Here is a 21653-nt window from a genome sequence, read left to right on the forward strand (position 1 = left end):
GACCAATCATCATGACTAGCTCTAAGTTCCAGTGAGTGGCAAATTAGAAGAAAACCAACATCAAATCCAACTGCAGATATAGCTATGCTATTGTCACTGCCAAGCGGTGAGGCACACAATTCAGCACACAGCAATTCACCTTCTTGCTAGATGGATCTTATAAGCTGTGCTGAGCACTGTACCAGCAGCATCCCAGCTTGGAAGGCTAGAGCTAGCAGAGGTATAGCTGCAGTAAGGTTGTGATTTCGTAGAAGATGCATCCTGGCATCTTGAAAGTTTCAGAAGATAACACACAGGCACAAAAAAGAGGCACCTCCATCTGCATTCCATATACCAATGGCCTCTGGTCTTTTTGGAAGAACCTTCAATAATATGCTGGGCCCAAATCCATTGCATCACTATATCCCTGCTGTTTTCTGGAACTTATCAGTGGTTCTTGTCACTTCAGTGTACCAAAGCAAGGCCAGTGCTTCTTGCCATGGCAACAGCTCTGATGTGAAAGAGGTGTCACAGCTCAAGCTCAGATCAAACAAGGGATGAGTTAGGAAGAGGTGAGACCATGTATGCAGCTTGTTAGGAGCTGCTGCCTGTTCAGCCTTTACACAGCTCTACTAGTGTAATTATCATGGTCATGGCCACCAGCCAAACTGCAACAGCAGGCCCATGACTCTAATTTCACATTGGGACTGAAAAAAAACTGGCAGCCAAAGCAGCCCCATGTTCACCTTTTCAGAGCTGCCACCTGCCCATCAGGCCCTTGTGCCCAGCATGGCCTCCAGACACTTGGAAGAGATGAGCATAGCCTTGCGACTATTCTCATCTCTGCTTATTCTGGACACATGCTCTGTTATCTTTTAACAAAAGCATTTCATCCTCTGATCTCCAACCAGCTCTGAAAGAGGTTATGCTGATCTCAAAATCCATGTACTGCCTTTCAGCTGGATATGTAGAGTAGGTCCACGGTGGCATATGTGCTCCAACATTTCGCCCCTTGCAAAGACAGATATTTGGGATTAGTAAATGGATCTAGTCATCAATCCATTCTCCCTGATCCCTGTCTCACTTCCTTTATTTAACAGTTTGCTTTACTCCAACAAAAGAAGGAAGTGGAAATTTTCCTGATGACCTCAGTGTCTAGCTCTGAGCTTGCTCGGTCTCTTCCTAGGGTGCTCTGAGGTAAATAAAGTTAGTACAGTGACACAAATATTGGGGGATGCTTTGCAGCTGAATAAGAACCTCTGTTCAAGCAAAGGTTGGTCCTTCGTTAGATCAGCCCATGAGTGAAATGAAAGCGTGGTGACATTAGTGAACACCCTACTAGAAGCAAAGAAAAGACTGCAGACCCACAGATGAGTCATGAAATCTGTCTGTTCCAGTGCTCTAATTACATTGCTCATCCAAGAAAAGCCTCTATTGGAGCCATTAGGTCAGAATCTGTTCTCCCCAGCTGTAAATCCCTCATAACTCAGTGAAGTCAATCGATTCATATTGGTGTAAGCAAAATCAAGCACAGCGCACTTGCACAGCCTTTGATCTTTCCGTCTCTGAGCACAAACTCAGAGAATGCCATTAAAAAGACAGGAAACGCAGGCCCCAGGTCTCACACACGCTGCAAGCACTCTGAGCAGCAAGACTGACATCAAGCACTGCAGCTGGGAGGTGAAGGGGAAGCTGAAGGAGAGACAAAAGCCTTCAGTCTGCCCTTCAAGACGAAATGCTGTGGATGTCCCAAAGAGCCTAGAGACGCTTTTAAAAGGGTTGGAGCATGTCACATTAAAAGGTTACATATAGAAGAAATCTGTCTACTTACCTATACATAATGTTCAAATTTCAGGTAAGTCTATCACTTTAACAGTAAAGCAAACGGTGAAACACAGCTTCTTTGGGCTCGTCAGCAGTCTCAGTGAGCATGCTCACAAAGCCTGATGTCCAGGTGGAGACCAGTGAGGACTGGTGTTCCTCAAGGATCTGTATTGAGACTGGTACTATTTAACATCTTTGTCAGCAGCATGGAGAGTGGGATTGAATGTGCCCTCAGCAAGTTTGCAGATGTCACCAAGCTGAGTGGTGCAGCTGATAAAACAGAAGGAAGGAATGCCATCCAGATGGACTGTGACAGGCTTGAGAGGTGGGCAAACAACCTGTGTTTCAACAAGGCCAAGTGTAGGGTCCTGCACCTGGGTCAGGGTAAAACCAAACATGAATACAGGCTGGGAGACAAGTGGATAGAGAGCAGCCCTGAAGAGAAGGACTTTGGGGTATTCATGGATGAAAAGCTTGTCATGACCTGTCCATGTATGCTTGCAATCCAGAAAGCCAACCATATTGTTGACATCTTCAAAATAAACGCAGCTAGCAGGTTTAGGGAGGTTATTCTCCTCTGCTCTGTCCTTGTGAGACTCTTACTGCATCCAGGTTTGGGGACTCCAGAACAAGAAACATGTGAAACTGTTGGAATGAGTTTACAGGAGGGACATGAGAATGATCAGAGAGCTGGAGCACCCTTCCTATGAAGAAAGACTGAGTGAACTGGGCTTGTTCAGCCTGGAGAACAGAAGGTTCCAGAGAGACCTTATTTTGGCCTTCCAGTACCTAAAGGGGGCATACAAGAAAGCTTGAAAGAGACTCGTTATTAAGAAGTGTAGTACGAAGAAAGGGCTAACTGTTTTAAACTAAAAGAGGATAGGTTTAGATTAGATATAAGGAAGAAATTATTCACTATGAGGGTAATGATGCACTGAAACAGGTTGCCCAGAGAAGTTGTGGATGCCCCATCTTTGGAAGTGGTAAAGGACAGGTTGGATGGCACTCTGGACAACTTGGTCTAGTGGAAGGTATCCCTGCTGATGGGTTCGAACCAGATGACTTTTAAGGGCCCTTCAAACACAAATCATTCCATGATTCTATACACATATTTTCTGATAACTGAAACACTAAGACTGATAAAATCATGGAATCGTAGAATCATTTGAGTTGGAAGGGACCTTTAAAAGCCATCTAATCCAACTCTGCTGCAATGAACAGGGACACCTACAACTAAAAAAGGTTGCTCAGAGCCCCATCCAGCCTGACCTTGAATATCTCCAGGGATGGGACGTCCAACACATCTCTGGGAACCCATTCCAGTGCTTCACCACCCTCACTGTAACAAAGACTTTTTCCTTATATCTAATCTAAATCTACCCTCTTTTAGTTTGAAATCATTCCTTCTCGTCCTAACACAACAGATCCTCCTAAAGAGTCTGTCCCCTTCTTTCTTATAGCCACCCTTCAGATACTGAAAGGCTGCTCTCAACTCTCCCTGGAACCTTCTCTTCTCCACACTGAGCAGTCCCAGCTCTCTCAGACTGCCCTTGTAGGAGAGGTATTCCATCCCTTGGATCGTTTTTGCGGCCCTTCTCTGGACATGCTCCAACAGGTCCATGTCTCTTCTATCCCAGCCAAAGACACTTACCAGGGGATACATTACAAAGGAGGCCAACATCATGGATTCTGTGGCCACCTGTTTGTTCACCCAATTTAGTAAACAGCCAATTGATCCAGCTTTCCTTGAGTTGATCACAGAAAACAAGGCTGCAGCTCTCTCAAGCTGGTCATGAGAAAGTGATGTACATGTCTCCTGGGAACAAGTCTGCATGTTGATCAACAAAACTAAATATTTCTGCTTCACACAATCAACTGAATGAATGATTCCAAGCAACGGTCCATTTTGTCCTAACATATGTCTTCAACTTCCCCTTCTTCTTCAAAGTCTTTACAAATGTGCTATGCAAGAAAACGTGCCAGTCACTCCATGGCAAAGAGCTCTGCACTATGAATGGAAACAAAAGTCACCAAAGAACATAGGATGTTCCCTTTATATTTCGTATACAAGGAGAACAACCAAAGAATGGTCCCAGCTCATTAGAACATGATTTCTTCCTTTCAAATCTAACATCACTTCTATTGAGACAGTTGATGGCATGGTCTTCTGGCTGGGAAGATAATAAACCATCCATTTAGACCATAGTCCTTTCTCTTGCTTCTTGCATCAAAAAGAACACCAAGTTCTCAATGGAAGAAAAAAAGGGAATGCCTTTAGCAGCCAAGAGCAGCTTGGCTTGAACAAATTCAATAGGGAACCCTGCAAGAATAGCTTGAATACTACTGACTGTGTTGGAAGATGTCAAGAGTAAAGGAAGACCATGAGACATAGACTGGAAAGCATAAGGACGTTTCTCTGTCGAGGATTTCCTACAAGCAGAAGTGCAGCTGAAGAATACAAAGCTTTTAGAATGCAGAAAGGTAAAAGGCGCTCCCCTCCTGAATGTCCTGAAACAAACAATTGTTCTTGCAAAGTCATTTTTTAAGTCACTGGTGATGACTCAGGAAACAAGAGCTTTTGAGGAGTTGTTTCTAATAATCTTGGAAAACCCATGAATATATATCCGTTTTGTGTACATATTTACACTTGGTTTTTTTCAGTTCATGCACTTTCACGGGAGAAAGGGGAAAACCTCTTCTGTTATTAAACATCAATCTCTGTCAGGCCTTCTGTCCAAGACCCTGCACTTAATACATCAGCATTAAGTTCTGAAATGAGGTCCCTCAGGTTATACATTTTCAACAGCACTGAAATGTGCATAGTGTGATCAACACAAAGACAGATGTATCTGTAAGGGTTAATATGGAGTTGTATTGATTGCGTTGGTTATATTTACTTTCTTAAGACCTGTTTGAGAACATTTTCTATTCCTTTCAGGCTACTGCAACATTTTCCATTCGCTACATGAGCTAATATTGATGCTGCATTGTGTGTGTGTGTGTGGATTTGTTGTGTGAGTAGGAGGGGATACTTCCTTTAAAATACGGGCTCTCAAGATCAGATTCTGTACACATTCATCTCAGTTTAAAGCCAACAATTCCACTGAACCAACCAGGTTCCACAGGATTTACAAAGACCAACTGTGATCAGAATCTGTCCCAGTCTGTCAGGTTCCACCATTTTTGTCTGTTGGGAAAGATGTGGGTGATCTCTCCCACTCCCTGTTGATGGGAGGGGGTGGAAACACAATACCACATGGGAATAAAGAAGCAGTTTTGTGGTGAAGTGATATATGAACAGGAATTAGAGGGGTGGTGGGAAGGGAATGAATCAGCCAGTCCCAGTGAAGACAAAGAAAATTTTCAGACACTGCATCTCACCCACTCAGCCACAGCACCTCTTCTTGGTCCCTGTGATATATCATCTCTTCCTCTCATAAATACATACTATTGCATTATCAAGAAAACCTAGAAAAAATGACACTACCTGTAACAGATCAACTGATTCTGCACTCAGCCAGTGATGTTATAGTCCATTCATGCATGTCAAGTCAGTCTAAGGCCTCCAGAATCGTTCATGTGGTAATGAAGCCTGGGTCAACACTGAAGTCTAAAAATTACGGAACCTAGCTAATGTTTGGGCATCTGCACTTCCAGATTTAGGGAAGAATTCACCTAAACCATGGAACATGAGGGATTATATGGTCATGAGACTCTGGATTATTTCTAGAGTAGCATGTATCTATCTTACTGTTACAATACGAAGACCCAGACATGCAGCTCATTGATGTGAAAGTGAATTGTGTAATAACAAATAAAAAATAATAAAAAAAGGAGGCCTGTACATAGGCTTAGGAAGGCTGTTTTGAAAAAAAAAAAAAAGGTAAATTTAGGCTTAAAATCTGTGTAGTAAATTATCTGTTCTCCCCTTGGTACAGGCAAGTAATTCCTCTCACTTTAATGGACAATTTTATGGCTGCTAATAACATTTGTGGCTAAGATAATGACAAGGATAATCAAATCCCATGCTTGAGGGCATAAACTGATTGCTGCAGGGGTTAGCAACAAAATCACCATCACCATATATTGCACGGGTGTATTATGGGATACAGTTCTTTCCTCCAATGCAGAAAGGCATCGGGGTCTGCCAAGATAACAGATTGGATGATTGTCTGTGTTCTGGAAATTGCTGGTTTGTATGCATGAAATTTAGGGAAAGAGGAGAAACCTCTTTGTTTCAACATGACAGAATTTGTAACCCAAAATGCAAAATGAGCAGGAGCTGCAAGATGCATATTGATACACATTCTAGCAGAACAGTTCTCTTAAAGACAAGTTCAGCCTTAACCATAATGAAGTTCACTGCTACATAGCAAATGTTACTGTGCATTTAGTATGGTACTCTGCAACATCCATAAAGTATACAAGTCCAGAAGAGCTAGGAGGAAACTCATTATGCAATTTGAGCTCTTTCAGTATTCTTAGATCTCAGTCCATCACTGAGAGGTTGTTCAAATCATCAGTTCATCCTGTATAGTAGATACCAGCAACACCCCACTCAGAGGAACACGTAGCTTGAAGAACTTCAACAGGTAACTTAGTTCACTCAGCCGTGAGGCAGGCTCAAGCATACCAAGCCCGTGTCCGCTGGACACATAGCCTATTCAGATAAATCTCCTACCACTGGCACTTTGGAGGCCCCTGCAGATCACATTACAGCTGTTTTCATTGCAGATGGAGCCTGCATCTGACATGCTGCAGTGTAAACACTGCGGGTAAATACGTGGGAAAAACCTGTCACTGCACTCTTTACAACAACCTTTTACACATTTGAAGACTGTTACTATTCCCCCCTTCATATACTTCTATTCCAGACTAAACAGTATCTCTGTTCATTTTTGTACTGGTTTCAGCTGAGATAGTGTTAATAGCACACCATTGTTTTGGCTGTTGCTCAGTGACAGGTGCGCACTCAGAATCAGGTTGGGCCACTCAAAAGGGGAAGAGCTATCACCTTTATGGTGTGGCAGCAGGGGGTGAGGCAAAACCAGGACAGCTGGCTTGAATTAGGCCAAGGGTTATTCCATATCACGTGACATCATGCAGAAGGCTATAAAGCTGTGGGGAGTTGGCTGCGAGTAGGCTGCTGCTTGGAGAGACTGCCCACTGGAAACTGGAGCTGCATTTTACTGGATGAACACCCCTCGTAACTCACATACAGTGCCTGTTGGGTCGTGGTGGATTTTCCATCCTGCTTCGTCATATCCTCTCCATGGTCATGCATGTAAAACTACTGTTCGGCACATGATGTGTAGTCACTATTTCCCATCTCTTGAGCAGATGAATGCTTACTCCTGATAGATGAGATACTGGTCCATACAGGTGAGGAGCTGGGCATATCATCTTTGAATGAACTCTAGGGGCAATCTCTCAATAGCTGAGACACAGGCCCATAGGGAGCAGGAGAGATTTTCTTCATGTTGTTGAAGTAGGCTAGACAGTTCATCCACCACTGGCTTTTCTTGAACTTTCCAGGCTGTTGCTGCCAGCGCATGGTGCGCTTCATACAAATTTCCACCACATGGGTTGTGGATCCATGTGGTCATCTGGACCTTGGGATAACTGCTCACTGTCCAAGTCTACCATCTTAGGTGCCAAACGGCTGTTGTGGTTTAACCTGGCAGGGAGCTCAACAACACACAGCCTTTTGCTCACTGCTTCCCAAGTGGATGAGTAAGAGAACTGGAAACAAAACAGAACTCATGGAGGCCAAAGTGAGCTTAATTGGGAATCAGTGGCAAAAGCACCCCATTGTGACTGGCCACGGAAACGCAGAACTAGTGGGTTAGATATGTAAGATCAGAGAGATGGCCCATAGACTACAGGAATGAATCTGTGCAATTAATTAATGTATGGGAAAGTGTGGGACCTGAATATGATGTAAAAGATATGGAATAATGGGTGGATATTGTCCTGGTTTCAGCTGAGACAGTGTTCATAGCACAGCAATGTGTGGTTGTTGGTGCATGCCCAGGACCAGGCTGGGCAGCTTAGTGGCAAAGAGCCACAACCATTATGGCATAGCAGCAAGGGTGGGGCAAAGCCAGGACAGCAAGTCTGAATTAGGCAAGGAGTTATCCCATATCACGTGACATTATGTGGAAGGCTACAAAACTGTGCACAGGTAGCCACAGGTGGGCCACTGCTCGGGGAATGACAGGGCATCAGTGGGCAGGTGGTGAGACATAGTGTTGTTAGTGGGGCGTCCATCAGAGAGCAGTTGTATTGTTAGTTGGGCATCGGTCAGCAGGTGGCAAGTAATTGAAATGCAGATATAGAGATACAGAGAGATATACAGACATATATAGCTTACATCACATTTTTGTTTCTATTTCCTTTTTCTGCCTTAGTAAATAGTTTTTATCTCTACTCACAAATTCTATTTTGTTTCCAGTCCTCTCTCTCATCCCACTGGGGAAGGGTGGTGGGAGCGAGCAAATGGCTGTGTGGTGCTTAGCTGCCTGCTGGGTTAAACCACAACAACTTTATACTAAAGCTAGGTCATTTTATCTTAGCATTTTGCTTCCCTTTCTGACAATTGATATTTCTGTTCCTTTCTCAAAAAATTGTGCACCCAAAACTAGCCTAAATTTTCAAGTTGAAGCCTTACAAATACCAACAAAACAGAATAACCACTTTCTGAGACTTCCATCCAACTCTTGCCTGTTTTGAACATCTTACACCACAGACCCATATTTAGACTGCAGTCTACTTCATTACCATGTTTTCGTTGCAGTACTTGCATCCAGTCAGTTCACATCATTTTTCTTTGGATGTATTTGATTTCTCCTTCTGCAGTGTAGTACTTTGCACTTGTCTTTATTGAATTTCATCAAATTGATTTCAGACCATCTCTCCAATTTATCAACATCATTTTGTATTCTGCTTCTGCCCACCAAAGTGCTAGTGACCCCCCTTACAATTAATAGTATGTGTTCACTCTGTTCTACCAGTCAAGCCAGTAATGAGAAAATTGAATAGTAACAACCACAAGACAAACCCTTGTAAGACTCCTGTATTTGTTATGGCCATCCAATCTGACAGAAAACTATGATAAAGATTTTAGCATTTTTTTAATTCCTGTTGTGAAATTATCTAGTTGTAGATTTAGCAAAGGCCAACCCAGTTTATATTTTCTGCCCCATTCACACACATCTGCACAGAGTATTCTTTTGTCACAGATGGGATAAATGCAGATGCAGTGCAGCATGTAGTTTACAGTGCGTGTGCTTCCAGACCTTACACCCTCCTGTACTAACTCAATCCAGCCTAAGTTTTTCTACAATGCTTATAATGGCATATGTAATAAAAGTAAAGAAATTCTGCTCCTCCAGTATCAACTAAACCAGTTATTCCACTGAAAAAAAAAGAAACAAAAAATAAAAAAAATAAAAATAAAACAACAACAACAACAACAACAAAAACCAGAGAAATCTGGCATGAGTTACTTAAGAAAAATCTGTGCTGGTTTCAGCTTGTCCCTTGTTATCCCCTAGGTACTTTCACACTGATTGTTTAACAGCTTGGTCAAATATATTTCTGAGTATCAAATTTAGGCTGATTGAGCATTAACTCCGCATGTTTTCTCTTGTTGCTTTTTTAGAGATAGGCAATGTGTTTGCTTTTCCCTACTACAGCCGCTGGTAGAGCCATTCAAACAGTAGCCATAAGAAACTGGTGACACTGCTGACAGTGAGCAGTTGCTGCTAAGAGAAAAGTTTGATTCTTATCTAGATATTCAGCTGGAGACAAAATGGTAGGATGCACTAATAATCCCTCAGGGAAGCAGGAACCTTCAGCAAAAAAGGACACGATAAACTTACATAGATACCAAGCAAGATCGAAGACAAACTTCAAACAGTCTGTGTGTGTACAGAACCATAGAAAATAAGGCAGGAGGAGATGAGTCCATAACTTGCCGCGAGGTAGGACAGTATGCATAGGTCATTCCTGACAGATGCTTGTCTATCCTGTTCTTCAAGGCTTAGCAAAGAGAGCACACCTTCCCCAGGCAATATAGTGGTGTTTCACTGGTATCATGACTAAAAATTTTCCTCTGTGGCTACTCTAACTCTTCTTTGCTGCTGTTTAACAGCTTTTCTTATTCAGTGTATCAAATTCAAGCACTTCAGGAACAAACTGTGGCTTTAGTTGGATACTACAAGCTCAGCAGGCAGGATTTTTTCCGAAGAGATCACAGAAATATTTTTAACTGCTCAGCACCCAACCTGCAAGTTAGGTTTCTACTAGTTATCCAAATCAGGACCTCAGATGTTCAAGAGCCAGCATCTTCCCTTGTGACACTGCTAAATACTCAAAACTAAGCTTGCATCCGATCCTTCTACCTCTTCAGTATCACCAGCCAGCCCTTGCTATAGCTCATCTTGAGAAAAGAAAAAATAGTTGGAATAAAAGAAAAAATCCATACCATAAAATATTAATATTCCCCAGCTTTGGAAGCCGTGATACAGAAGTGAACCACCCAAGATTAAAAAATTATCACCAAATAAATACCAAAGTGCCAGCAGCTGGCCTACCCACGTTGTAAGGGCACTGATAACAAACTTCATACAGCAAAAGCTGTGTAGGAAGACTGTGAGGCTTTATGGAAAATTATCTCTGGTACCAGTCCAACAAGTTAAACCAGAGCTGAATGCAACCCACAGAGATTAAGCTATCACAAGGACAGGAGTGGTACAAAGGCTTCTAAATGAAAATATAATTGGTGGTGAATATTTGGGAAGAAAACAAAAACAAAGCCATCCTGAAACATATCGAGTGCTTCTCAAGCATTAAAACAAACCTCTTGGATGCGCAGTACATTCACAAACTGACTTGTAACACTGCTAATTTGTTTCTGTTGGCCTACATGAGTAGGTATCAGCTTATGTTGCTTCCTCTGACTGGCAGAGTGCACTCATTAAGGCAAACACATTGCTCCTAAAGCCCTAATTGTTTTGAAAAGTGCCCTTTAAATAACAGGCTTTTTACTACTAGGCAGGATGCATTTTAAGAGCAAATCATGAGCTTAAGCCTTTGCTGCCAAAAGACTGAATGCTCATTTGTTTGTCAGGCAAAAATACAAAAAAATAATGTAAAATCTGACAGAGCATCAGCACAGACCGGATAGCTATCACGTCCATCCTCTTCTTGAGGTTCACTGACACATTAAACAGTGATGGAAGGGAGAAACTTCGAAGGAGAGAGCTTCAGAACATCACTGAATTCTTAATATATCAGTCAACTAAAGAATTCATGTAAAATCCCTGGGATTTCCAGGTGCTTTCAGTGGCACAGACCACAGTCACTGTTTTAACTGTCAATTGTCTAGAACTTATCACATTTCTAGCACAACTAAATAATACTGCAGAAAAGACTACAAAGATACCTCCTGTTTGGTGCCCAGCAGCAAACAAATAGTAGATCGGGTCCTTTTACAGAGAACATGATGGACTGATGGTAAGTGTCTTCAAATGCTGGGGCAGCCTCTCACTCCTCAAACATTTCATTTTTGCTGTTTTCTTCTTTAGGATTCTACAGCAATTCAGATTTTTTGACAGCCTCGTATATGTAACAAATCTGGCAAATAATGAAATTGCATCCTTCTCTCATTTCTAGTCCTCAGAAGAAAATGCTAGAGTTTTTATCATGAAAGGTACTTTTCTACAACTTCTGGTCTACCTCTGGAAACCCAAAAGTTCCCAAGGACCAGAATAACTGTGGAGGAGCAGTGAGACTTTGAGTCACTTCTGCAGGTACGATCTGCTTCTCTGATGCAGGACTGGAATCAATCACCTTTACTACCTCAAGAGTTTTAAAACATTTCAGATGCAGTACGTTATACAATTCAGCTGTCACACAGAAGCTTACAGTCAAGGTTCAATGTGGCTCCTGTTCCTGGAGTTCATTTTATTGCAGGTCCCCTAAGCTTCCAGGGCAGAGTCAATGTAAGTACCACACATCAGATTTTCTAAAATTATTGCTGCCAATAACACTATTTTCACCGAGTGTTGCCGGGCCTGTTTCACCATATAGCCCAAACAGTTAGCAGCTAACACCAACTGTTCATTAGTTCAGTAGAGGCCTAGACCTCCGAAACTCTGAGAAGAGTATTTGATGCTTTTTCCTACCATGTCTGGTCCTTTAAAGTCCCAGATGCAGCAAAGTGAAAACTCAAAATTCTTGGTGGTCATTGGTTTGTTATAACAATTAATTTCTAATTCAGTACCCATAGCAATGATTGATGGTTTAAACATTGAAGGAGTATATCCTCTCAATGGGAAAACAAAAGAAAAGGTGGTGGAAGAAATAGAATACCCCATCTGCACCCAAACACCTCCATTAGGAGTTAATGGAAATATGTATCGGATACTGATGACAGTGCCAATTGCCTGGGGAGTAGATTTCTTTTATTTTTGCCTTCCTTCAGCATGTCAAGAATATCCCTAAATTAAGAGTCTATAAACATTTCCTTGCAGCTAATCTCTTGCACTATACAATTAGAGAGAGCTGCTGTAGGTTTCATTCATCAGTCTCCGTCCTAAAGCTCTCTGTGAAATTCTCCTGTCAGAGAAATCTCACAGTTAGCAAATGGAGCAATCCTCTTCTGCAACGGGAGAGCAAGTAGACAATCAGCTTCCCATCAGATACCTTTTAACCCCAATATTTGCCTGCTTTTCTCTGAAGATCTTCTTGCTGATGCAGGTGGTTGGAAGGACAATACAGCCTATTCCCTCCTAAGCATCCTAACAATTAAAAAATATGTCCGTCCTTAACAGAGATATGTCTTTCACTGATAAGCCCAAATCATCTCTGTAATGAAAACAGTTAAAAAGGATGCCCAACTCTTTAACCAGCTGACTACTGCATATGCCCCTTGTAGCAACTGGCAATACAATAAAAAATGGTCAGTTAACTCCTAAACAAAAAAACAAGAATAATGATAAGAAACGGGAAGATTTTTCCCCTGAAACAAAAGCATTCATTACACTTGCAAAAAGAAACAAAAAAAGTCTCAGTGGATCAGAAGAGATTGTCAACTGTCAGGCTGCAATGAAAGAAAGCAAAATTTTTAAAAAATCACCACCAAAACACATAACAAGAATAAAAATGCATCACGTTCTTCTTCAAGATTTTTGCAGCTGTAAGTTAAGGTATTCAGTAAGTATATTTATGAACCTTCCCCTTCCAATTAAGAGAAGTAAAAATCAGTATAAATGTCAAATTCAACTATTTGAATGTCAGATTTCACAAAAATTCCACTAACTCTGCTTGCTTCATTATTAAAAGAAAAATCTGAATATTTTTATTAAAACTATTTTGGGGGAATTGGTTTACTACAGAATACAGCTCCTTGCACTGTAGAAGTCATGTCAAATAATAGCCTGATCCAAATCTACTGGGAGTCAAAACAAGTCTCCGTAATTTACAGCAGACTTTGGATCATGTATTAATTTCTGATTTTTTTTTTTCTTCCAGAATTCCCTAACCCAGAAATTCCCTAATCTGGCTTTAATCAAAGAAACTGCCATAGCTATGTTGTCAACATCAACATTAGTTGTAGCTAGTGAAGTCGTAGAGACTTAGGAGAATATAGGTAAACTGTGAGAAGGCTCCATACTTTCTAGCTTAAAGTGAGTGTATGCCATGGACTGTATCCAGACAAGGCAATGAAGGAACAGGTTGCCTATAGATGTGGTTGATGCCCCTTCTCTGGAGACTTTCAAGGCAAGTCTGGATCAGGCCCTGGGCAACCTGATCTAGCTGTGGTGTCCCTGTTCAGTGCAGGGGAGTTGGACGAGATGACCTTTAAACGTCCCTTCCAACTCTAAGGATTCTATGATTCTGCGAATGATTTAAAATTAATTAGCATTAAACCAATCTACATGTGTGAAATCTCTGAAATAGTCCATTGCTTCATTCAAAAACTTCTACAAATGAAAGAGATGAGCATGCCTGCTACATACAGCAAACATCTGCTTTAAGTTCACAGTAAGCTGTAGTTCAACTTAGAAGCAGCAATGTGTCTCTTAGAGATTAGTTCTGCATCATCAGCAACTGTCCTTGCTAGCATCTGTTACAAGGGATATTTCACATAGCCATTATCCAAATCCAGTCAAGGATTCTCAGGACAAATCCACTGGAACCAGGTAACTAAAAACCCTAAAAGGTCTTTGAAAAACAGCAGGAATTGTAAATGGCCCTTGACATAAGAAAGCTCTAGGTTCTGCTGTTATTGCATGTCAGAAGACCTAAGCTGCAGGATTTTGCTAATATCACCTGGAATTCATTATGGTTCTGTGCCTTTGGTTCCTCTCAACTGTTTAATCTGGTTATAAACTAATGCCACATGGTCTGAAAGACAGAGAAGTGAGCTGCTAGGCAATTAGAAATAGTTCCCAACCTGAATCTTCAGAAAGTCATTTTATCTTCTTGTCTCTAAATTGAGGATAATTTTTACAGAGGTGTTTTGAAGATGAATCACCTAATGTCAGAACAGCATTCTGAATATAAAGTGCTGTGTAACTCCAGCTCGAAACCATGAGCATTATTTTCAGCATTCATGAAGGAATATGCTCCAGCACTGAAGGAACTAAGCACCTCAGCTCAGGCTGCCTGCAAGAGAAGATGACAGCACTCTGGCTCTTGCTTTAGCCAGACCGATAGGGTCGGTCCCAAAACACGTTGTCCAAACTGAAAGCTCTCCATTAATCAATTTTCCTTTAATTCAAGTCTCATAGTTCTGCTGCTGTTGCCAGTGAAAGCAAAGGAGTTCCACCTTCTAGTGGAGACAAGCCAACAGCTAACTTCATCCTATATTCTTAGTCTAGAACACTTCCTTCTCCCTCCCAGTTACGCCTTGTACATTGCTGCTTGCTATCCTGTATCAGGGGGATCTCTTTTTTTCAGCTAATTACTATCCCAAAAGACTCACTGACACCTCTAACTTACCACCTTATCAGTGGGCAAACATACATTTCAGTGGTGACACCTGCAAAGGCACGTAAATGATTTCACTGCACAGAAAAATACTGAATGAGAAAAGACCACAGAGTGGTGAAAACAGAATGAAAATATCTTTGATCTTCTTTCTCAAGAAAAATCAAGCAGTGTAAGAACTATTAAGAGTTTGAGACATGGCAAAAGAAAATTGCTGAACATACGGCTGCTAAAGACTTCAAGAGGTCAGCTACTCCATCTTCTTCCCCAAAGGCAAAAGCAGCTGTAACTTAACCATTCCTGACAGATGTTTGTCTAAACTCTGTTTAAAACCCTCCAATGATGGAGATTCCACAGCCTCCTTAGGCAATCTCCTCCAGCACACAACTACCCTGACAGCTAGAAAGAGTGTGCTAGTGCCTAATTTAAATCTCACTTGCTTCAGTTAAATAAGTGAAGAATAGTTAGAAAGAAAAGAAAGGGCATCAAATTCTATAAGAATACAAAATGCCAGTTCCTCAAGACTGGGGATGCAAAGGAAATCTGCTGACACCATCACAGAGTAGAGTGGCTAGAGGTTTCTCGATGCTTCCCCATAACTGTTTTCAGATTTTTACTGGATATTCACCCTGTCAATAAGCCATGCACCTGGAAGGTGCAGTTCAGCATCAGTCTGAGCTTGCTTATCAGCAGTTTTTAAAAAGCTTTTGCTAACGTGCCTCTGTCAGGAATGCCAGCTATCATTGCAAAACCAGTTTTCAAAAACTCAAAAACCGTTTCCATGAGCATGTGAGCAAAGAAGATACACAAAGTCCCTTCTGTCTTAGCAGAATATTATTTGGATATTCTTTTCTTTGTTAATCTTCTATGAGACAAAGAATATAGTATGAAAACATACTGCAGAATATCTTAGTTTTGCAGGAGAGTAAACTTGAGAAAATGTTCATCTTCATGTGGCTCATGGAAGCTGACATCCTCTTTGTCACAAGCAAATCTTACAAATTCTGATCATCCAGTATTCTCCACTGAAGCTTCAGGTGGTAAAAATCAGAATAGATTCATTACTTTAGTGCATCTACAAGCATTCATGTCACCAGAAAACCTTACTATCTACTTTCACCTCAGCTTATTAATAATAGAGTGGCTTTAACCTACTCTGTCATGGTTGTTTTGGGTGTTTTTTGTTTGTTTTTGTTTTGTTTTGATTTTTTAAAATGAACTATGACCTTCAGGTTCCTGATAACTTACAAATGCAGCAAGTAACTCAAAAAAGCATTAATTTATTTGTTCTCTGTCTTTCCCCTCCTATCTTGTTTTCTTCTTTTCTTTATTTCCATTTCCAGTTATCTATCTGACACTATTCTCTACTCAAAGCTTTTCACTGGACTGCATTTAAATATTACTGGCTTTAAAAAAATCAGAAGCAGACTCCAGTCACCAGAGGCTGGCCTTACAGATAGAGAAATACTGACAAAATAATTCCCATGTAAGAACACATCTTTTTCTAACGCAAATTAGAAAAAATTGCAACATTATCATCTTGGTGAGTATTTTACACCCATTCTACAGAAAGGTAAAGTGATGCAGAGAAAGGATGAGTAAAGAAACCAACTATCCTGACATGGATTTAAGCATGTGTTTACTTAGTTCATTAATGCAGGTTCAAACTGCCTGTCAGGTCACCATCTGCCAAAAGTAAGTCATCCCCTTCCTGAGACTTCAGATATCAGTAGCCAAACTGCTGTCACTAGGTGCTTATTCCATTCATCATTACAGATTTTGCACCATATTCTTCAAAATTATTTTGTCTCTGCTCACCAGTACCATTCAGCCATTGTTTATAGCAGGTTTAAGACTCAAAACAAAGGCCTAGAAGTTAGAAAAAGAGACTAGTAATTCACTGCACACACTGTTCCGATTTTGCTCTACTTACAGTAACTTCTCAGAAAAAAAAATAAATAAAAATCCTCAATCTGTTTGTTGTTTCAGTTCATCATAGGGTGACATAAACAGCTTTCAGTTCTTTATATTCTACACAAGCCTCCAGAAATATTCAGTGTTTACTAGAGCTCAGTGGTGTTAAATCAAGTATGACTATCACCCTTTAAGGCCTAAATCATAGAGCGATTCTCATACCAACAACACATTTTGACAGTGTCGACACCTTCTTACATAGAATCTGTTTAGCCACTCCTATAAACCTATATAGAAAAGGACATTAAAACTTAGTAGAAATCCTAGGAATTACTTTCTAGTTTCAAAAGTTGGTGTTTTCATTCACAGCATCCAGCTTCTTGTTTAACTCAGTGTCACGATCTACAGCGCATTTCATAAAAGTTAAATAGCTGGATGGAGAACTGGCTTAAATCACTTTCTGTCATCATTTTGGCTATGTAATCATAAATGGGTAGGAAATTATACTAGCTAACTCCAAAGTGAGGACAATCCTGAAATGAACTCTGCAGCTGATGAGAGCCAATTACAGCTTATTAGTTCATTCGATCACCTAAAAACTTTCTCAGAATTCAAACATGATCCAAACTTTGCATGATATTTCACTTCTGATACTAGATTTTAAGAGCAGAGTCATTAAATATTGTAGCACCTGCAGTTGTGTTTAAAAAAATAGAAAAAAAAAAAAAAGACAGCAATGTTGCACCTGGGGAGCAGGAAAAAATATTGTCCCAGGTGGAAGAAAAACCTGCTTCCATTTACTTAAACAACTCCCTCTTGTTTAGTATTCATAACAAGTGAGCAACAACCCCCTACCATCCTTTAATAAAAAGCAAAACGCTAAAGATTTGAGGAAATGGGAGAGTTGATCACACCTCTCCGCCTCGCACGGGAGGCTTTCAGTTTTCTGTGCTTCAACCTTCACAGGTCCCAAATGCCGTGCTCTCCGGGAAAGCAAGACTCGGAGCCTTACCAAGCCTCGCAGCCTTACCCAAAAGGCGGAGGCTGCTCAGCAGGGAGGCCGGACCCGGAGGCGCGGAGGCTACCGGAGCTGTCCCTTCAGCACCACGTCCCGCGGCGAACGCAGATCGTGTCTGGGTCGCGTTCCGCGGACAGCGAGGATCGCCTTCGATTCCATTAAAGCCACGCGGTTTAAACCAACACGGTAAAGAGGTAATCTCATATGTTGCTAGCACAGCGATATAAGGAACATAAGTTAGACATAAATTAGTCTGCTATTATATGCATACTGCTAGACTCTGTGGTCCACTGATTCCTATTGCACTTCTCAGAAGAGAAGTTTGTAGGGACAGATTTCCTACTCTGGAATAGGCAACAATGGTTTTTACTCACTCTGTTTCAAAAATCAGTCTGAGATGGTTATTTAGGGGCACTTTACACGAGCACTTACTGACTACAGCACGTTCTCTAATGCACACGCTGCATGTGATTCTTGAAGGTTTCAGAGGGAGAAAGAAATGTATATGAGAGCATACACACAGACTAAAAATAGGAACCATCACAAAAGATTAAGTTGAACATCTAGGATAACTGTCCAACCCAGGAAACACAGAGAAGAAGCATTTTCTTATTTTCCTGAGAACTGTAATACAGAAAGTTGTACTCTACCCCTGTGAACCAACTTCTTTTAGGAAAAATTAAAAAAATAAAGAAAAATCTTCCATGCTAACTTGACAACCGATAGATCTCACAACATTCCAAAACTACTTTAGTACTTAAGAGATACACAAAATAGGAAGACACTTGGCAAAATGAAGTTAGTAACTATCAATAAACTTTTCAAAGACAGAACACATATCCTCCTGGAGCAGAGCTTCCCAAATGAACAATCATCAAACAATGTCTGTCTTTCTCCACCATTCTTTATTATCACTCTCCCTCCCAGCGGCTCCTCGTTGCTATACACATGTAAAACTTAAACAATTCTGACATCCCAAAGTGCCTCTGCCTACAGAAATGTACACTATTCTGTGCACAATGATGTGCTCTGAGCTTTCTAAATTAATCTCACCTCTTTGCATGAGAAAACATTATGGGCTTCCAAGCAAGTTGAACTTGTTTCCAGGTAAAATATGGTCAAAACAGCAAACTACTGTTATAAAAGTCTTTTCTGCCTCTCACCAACCAAGCTTAAAAACACAGAAAGTACTGTTGCCACCACGGAGGCAGGAGTACGGGGCACTATGAGTACACAGGCATGTGTGTGGAAGCCTTGCCATAATCCAGAAGGGCATGATAGTCCTGTATTCACTTAGCATAAATAAATGACAATACACAAATCAAGGAAAAGAGAATCTGTAAGTAAAGGGGGAAAGACAGTTCTGATGTTGTAATGAATAGGAGACATCCAAGCCATTTGATAATTGTGTTTATTATATAAATAATATCAGAAAAGGAGATTACTGTTTAAAATCTGATCTTTGTTAGGAGAAATAGGCTTCATGTTGCCAGAGTTTTTCAAAGGAAAATTTTAATGCAACATGTATAATACAATCAGGTGCAAATTTAAGTAAATGCAGCCCAAAGTACAGTGGATGGCATATTCTGCCACAAATTGCCAGTATCTTCAGGTGGCAACATGGAAATTGGCTGTAACAAGCCCTAAGTGGTAAAAAAGAAGACTGAATCTTTCTGTATTAGTAAGAAAGTGAATCTTTTGTGTCCTGTTTCATGTGCTATCAAACAGCCATTGAGCGAGAGGGGTCTCTCAGAGCTCCCCGGATGTTAGAGGGGAACATCTACAAGTGTTGGGAGAAGGCAAGCCAACTGCCTCGGTAAATCCACCCTGAATGCAAAACAAGGAAGTACACACCTGCTAATCAAGCCAAAGCCAGAGCTGTAGCACAGTTCTGCGTGCATGCTGCAGCCTCCAGTTATCATGGTAGTTATTTTTATGACAGGGAAGCAAACTTTATGCAAAATGCCCTGTTTTAGCTGAACAAAGCAGAGAAGTACAAAATGACAGCCTGTGGCTGTGTCCTCTCTACTGTCCTGGGAAATGGAACACCAGGGAAACCTGGCAATGCAGACGTGACACAGGGCATCACTCTGCTGGGCTGTATGCCCGCAAAGAGGAGATGGACTCTGTGACCTGTTGATGCTCCAAGTGCAAAGAAAACTTCAGGAACACATTTGGGAATGCTCAGGAGAGGCCCAGCAATGGCACCACAGCTGTGGGAACCCCTGCTGACAATGCCAAGACAAAGTTTGGCAAAGTAGGGCTGCCCTTGGCCACAGCTACATCCAGAGGTTTCCCAGCTTAGTCAGTTCCCACGTCTTCATCACTTTCATACTCAACTACCTGCCTTATGCTTAAGATTTCTCTGAATCTCTTAAGTGAAGGTGCATGCACGTTCCAGGAGGAGCGTGACAACAGGGCCTCATTCTTCCTGCAGGGAACCCCCAGAAAGCTTCATCCAGAGACCCCCTCTCGAGAGTGTTATCACATCTCTTCCCTCCTCCTTCTCCTCACCACCCATGCCACAGCTTGGCAATAGCCACCAGGTAGCCACCATCCCACCCAGGTGACATAGGCTCCATCATCACAGAAAGGGATGTGGGACAAATACAAGTCCAACAAGTTGCCCATGGAGAGCCATGAATTGCGTAACACAGGAGGGAAGCCAAAAACTCATCCAGCACTTAACCCATTGCATGCCACAGCCCCCTGCCCCTCTTTCAATCTGGAATACATTTCACCCCCTCCCCAAAATGAGGCACTCACCAATGGTCGTGATGACCGTGATGGCAAAGTAGAAGGAACCGGCAAATTTCCACTGGACACCAGCCCGGTGTGGCTCGGACTGCATGATCACCAACTCCAGCTGCCGGTAGTCCTCGCTGGTGATGTTGTACTTTCCTTTGAGCCGGATCTCCTCGGCTTTGAGTTTCTCCTCCTCCCGCATCTCGTTGTCGGACTCCAGGGCATCAAAGACGGCAGCCCCGACCAGCAGGTAGGTGAACGTGCAGATGATGAGGGACAGGGTCCGCACGTTCTGCCTCTTCATGGCCGCCAGCAAGGGGCGAGTGAGGGGACCATGTCCCCCCCTGGCCGCCCGGGGATCCGACAGGCCGCAGCAGCCGCAGCAGGGGGGCAGCTGCCGGGGGGGCTGGCGGCTGCTCCGGGGCAGCTTGTGCTGCGGCGGCGGCCGCTCCCCGCCCGCCTGTTCGGGCTCTTGGGAAGAAGAGAGGCACAGGAGGCTGCTGGAGCGCCGGGACCAGGTGCCTTGGAGCCGGGAAACTCTGCGCAAGACCTGCCCAAACCAAGCGGTCCCAGTGCGCAGGGCCATCCAGGGCACCCCCGCTCCACCCCAGCACCGAGGCCAGGGGCAGGGGGTCCCCGCCGAGCTCTCGCCGAGGGAAGGGAGCGCTGGGCGGCGGCCCCGGGCCGGAGTCCTGTGGCAGGCGGGTGGGTCCCCCCGCGAACTTGGTGCGGGGAAGGGTCCCCCGCAGCCCGGGCGGGGCCGTCCCCGTCCCAAGTTTTCTTCAGGCGGCGGCGCGGCACGGCCGGGGAGGAACGAGCAGCGGCAGCGCGTCCATCCGCGTGGAACCGCGCAGGGGACGAGGAGAAGCGACCGCCGTCGGGGACAGCCCGCGGGGCCCGGCCCGCCCCGGCCTGAGGGAGCGCCGGCCGGGCAGGTCGGGACGGGCTGAGCTCTTTATTCCTTCCGCCGCGGTGCGAGGCGGGCAGCGGGGAGCCGGCTTGCTGCAGGTGGCCGCGGAGAGAGCAGCGGAGCGGCGTCCGGTGCGGAGAGGGCGGCGGCGGCGGTGTCAGGCGGCGGGCGGGGAGTTGAGGGCAGCATCCCCGGGCAAACCGGGCCGAGCCGCCGCTCCGGCGGGAGGAGGGGGCGGCGGGCCGGCGGCGTGGCCCTGGCGGC

At 43.1% G+C, this 21653-nt stretch overlaps 1 protein-coding gene across 1 annotated transcript in view; it reads right to left on the bottom strand.

The window, feature by feature from the left end:
* The window catches only part of KCNK9 (potassium two pore domain channel subfamily K member 9), an 83175-nt gene extending 62081 nt beyond the window's left edge, over positions 1-21094 (bottom strand). The window contains exon 1 of the mRNA XM_021388293.1: positions 20501-21094. Within this exon, the coding sequence (XP_021243968.1) occupies positions 20501-21065 (565 nt within the window). The 5' untranslated portion in view covers positions 21066-21094. The remainder of the gene's footprint in view (positions 1-20500) is intronic.

This window comes from Numida meleagris, chromosome 2, assembly GCF_002078875.1.
Source record: "Numida meleagris isolate 19003 breed g44 Domestic line chromosome 2, NumMel1.0, whole genome shotgun sequence".
Classification (NCBI taxonomy): Eukaryota; Metazoa; Chordata; class Aves; order Galliformes; family Numididae; genus Numida; species Numida meleagris.